General features: G+C 60.8%; 1 protein-coding gene across 3 annotated transcripts in view; it reads left to right on the forward strand.

Moving 5' to 3' along the window:
* The window catches only part of NPTX1 (neuronal pentraxin 1), a 5,041-nt gene extending 2,609 nt beyond the window's left edge, over nucleotides 1–2,432 (forward strand). The window contains exons 4-6 of one of the 3 annotated variants that reach the window (XM_027904161.1): nucleotides 33–83; nucleotides 184–363; nucleotides 472–2,432. In XM_027904161.1, coding sequence (XP_027759962.1) covers nucleotides 33–83; nucleotides 184–363; nucleotides 472–693 — 453 coding nt within the window. In that variant the 3' untranslated portion in view covers nucleotides 694–2,432. Of the gene's footprint in view, nucleotides 1–20; nucleotides 84–183; nucleotides 364–471 lie in introns of all 3 variants that reach the window. The other 2 variants (XM_027904160.1, XM_027904162.1) reach the window with 2 other exon arrangements.
* The last annotated feature ends 570 nt before the right edge of the window (nucleotides 2,433–3,002 follow it).

Genomic DNA, 3,002 nt, shown 5'->3' on the forward strand with positions numbered 1-3,002 from the left:
CCTACGCTGTGCCCGGGCAGGCGAACGAGCTGGTGCTCATTGAGTGGGGCAACAACCCCATGGAGATCCTCATCAATGACAAGGTACAGCCCCGGGAGCGTGGAGGGTGCTGGGAGGGGGGAACGGGCTGGGGGGGCAGCGTGGGGGACCCCACCGTGCACCACCCTGACCCACTGCCCACAGGTGGCCAAACTGCCCTTTATCATCAACGACGGCAAGTGGCACCACATCTGTGTCACCTGGACCACGAGGGACGGCGTGTGGGAAGCCTACCAGGACGGCACACAGACGGGCAACGGCGAGAACCTGGCCCCCTACCACCCCATCAAGCCCCAGGGGGTCCTGGTGCTGGGCCAGGAGCAGGTAAGGGCTGGGGGGCAGGTGGGGGGGGGCCCAGCTGGGCTGGGGGCACCCAAGGGGAAGGACGGGGCCGCCCGGCCCGTGCCCCCGGTGACAGCGGCTCCTCCACAGGACACGCTGGGCGGCGGGTTCGACGCCACGCAGGCCTTCCTGGGGGAGCTGGCCCACTTCAACGTGTGGGACCGCAAGCTGAGCCCCGGCGAGGTGTACGGGCTGGCCACCTGCAGCTCCAAGGCGCTCGCGGGGAACGTCATCGCCTGGGCCGAGTCCAACATCGACATCTACGGCGGGGCCACCAAGTGGACTTTCGAGGCCTGTCGCCAGCTCAACTAGAGCCACGGACAAGCGAGAGAAACCTCCTCAGCGGGTTCTTTTATTAATTTTTTTTTTCCCCCTTTTTTTTTTTTTTTGCGCAAAACCAACCGAGTACGAAGCCACCCGTCTTGTCCCGGGCGCGGGGATGCCCTGACAGCGGGGCACCCGCCCCCGGAGCCCCACGACCCTCCGGTTTCTGTCTTGCCAACGTCCTTCAACGCCTGCGTGCCTTGGCCTGGCGCGGCTGCGCCCCCCCCGCCGCCCCCCCGAGCCCGGCCCCTGCTTCGCCGCCGCTTCCCCCGGGCACCGGCGCCTTAAAAGGCTGCGGGGCCCGGACAGGAGCCCCCTCGGGGCTCCTCTTTCTCCAGCCTGACCCCCCCTGCGAGGGTGGTGGCCCCGGAGCCGGGGGAAGGCTGCGGCATCCCCTCCAGTTGTGCTCCAAGCCGGGGTTGTAACAGCAGCTGGGACTCCATGGAGGGGGCAGCCCCTCCATTCCCACCCCCGGGGTAAGGAGACACCCCCTCCCCGTTCCCAGGTGAGCCCCAGTGCCCCCTGCCCCGGCCGGCGCTGCTCCCGAGCACCACAGCCATAGCCCCGGGCTGCGGCGGGCACCGGGGCGGGACCCCCGGCGGGACCCCCCCACTGGCCCCGCTGCCCAACCTGCCGCACTCAGGTACCCCCGGCCCCGCCGCCTGCAGCCCCCCGAGGCCTCCTACGCGCCGTAGCTGGTGACAAATAGCCTTTACCGTCCCCTCAAGTCCAGCTCCCACTGACAGGTCTGAAGCCTTTCTGCTTTTGATAATACACTCTCTTGTTTCTCTTACTGTAAAGGGAAGTTTATTACCAATTAAAAAAAAAAAAAGGGTATTTTTATGAAAAAAAAAAAAATATAGAATTATCAGTGCTCCCTGAGGAAAAAAAAAAAAAAAAAGTGCTTTGAGATTCTGTGGGATAAAAAGAGATAAAGAAGCGTATTTTGAGATAACAGATGCATTTTGTATGGTTTCCTTTTCTAAACTCCTGGTTTGTACTACAGATTGCAGAAATCACCCCCCAGCCCCCTCCCTGCCCACCCAGGGCTGCCCTGGGTGGCAGTGGAGGATGAGGCAGAGAATTCACACAGGGCTCCAGAGCCTCCCGACCAACTCCAAAGATGCGGCAAAGACACGTGCGGAGCCGGCAAGGCCACGGCCCCCCGGCTGGGAGCACAGAGCCAGCCCGGCCACTGCTGCCTTGGGGACCTGGCACAGGCAGTGACACCCCAGAGCGAGACACCTGCACGGCCGGGGCTCGGGGCAGCGGATCTTCAACTGTGCTCTTGTTACAAGCAAAACCCCAAAACCACCGTGAGTTTAATTTCAGTTCCTCCCAAGCCCCTGTTCACATCGGCGACAAGCACAGCCTGCTGAGAACAACGAGACCACGGCACAGGTTTCACCTCCAGCCCCAGGTGCGTTGGATTTGCCAAAAAACCACGAAAGGGTGTGATGTCAACACAGTGTACATAGTGTACAGTAGGGGAGAGATTAATGTATCTTAATTTGTCATTATTTTGCTAACCAAAGCTGTACATTTTTCCTATTCTGGCTCTGTCTCCTTTGGGATTTGAAGGGGTTCCGACACCCCGCGCATCCGGCCCGCATCGGCAGTTCTGACAATGCACTGTTTCTACGGATTCTCATGCTTTCTCCATTTTATTGCTGGGATTACATGAATTGTTGACTTTATTTTTACACAATAAAGAGCGAAGAAAGACACCGGGCTCTCTCACATGTGTCTGTTCCCTGAGCAGCCAGTGCTCGGGAGCTGGTGTTTTTCCAGAGGAAGGTTCTGCCTGTGTAAAGCAGGATTTCTGCCCAGTTCCCCTTGGAACTGGCTCAGGCACACCCCGAGCCCGCCTGCCAGGCTCTCTCCTTCTCCTGTACCCTTAGACCATGTCTTGTGCTGGTTTATGTAACACATCACCCAGATTGATGTATTTTTTCCCTCAAGACACAGGCTGGAAGCTCAGCTCCCTCCGGGTCCTGCCAGGCTGGCTCGGGGGGACAGTGACACCCCCCGGGCTCTGCAGCAAATGCTTCTGCTGTGGGCACCGTGACAACCCCCGAAGCCCGTCCCCACTCCTGGGCAGCGGCTGCCTTGGGGCACTCGCTGTCCCTGGGGAGCCAGGCGGGGTCAGGACACAGTTCCTGGAAGGCAGCACTCCAGGGGTGAATCTGAGCCAGTGGCTCGGTGTGTGATGGGGCTGGAGGCCACCCGTGTGCCACAGCCGTGGGCAGGGCAGCGCAGTGTGCCCGGTGCTGTTCCTGGGTGCTACAACTTCCCTG

This window comes from Empidonax traillii, unplaced genomic scaffold (assembly GCF_003031625.1).
Source record: "Empidonax traillii isolate 1590-97213 ecotype Southwest subspecies unplaced genomic scaffold, ASM303162v1 scaffold1015:size517714, whole genome shotgun sequence".
Taxonomy (NCBI): domain Eukaryota; kingdom Metazoa; phylum Chordata; class Aves; order Passeriformes; family Tyrannidae; genus Empidonax; species Empidonax traillii.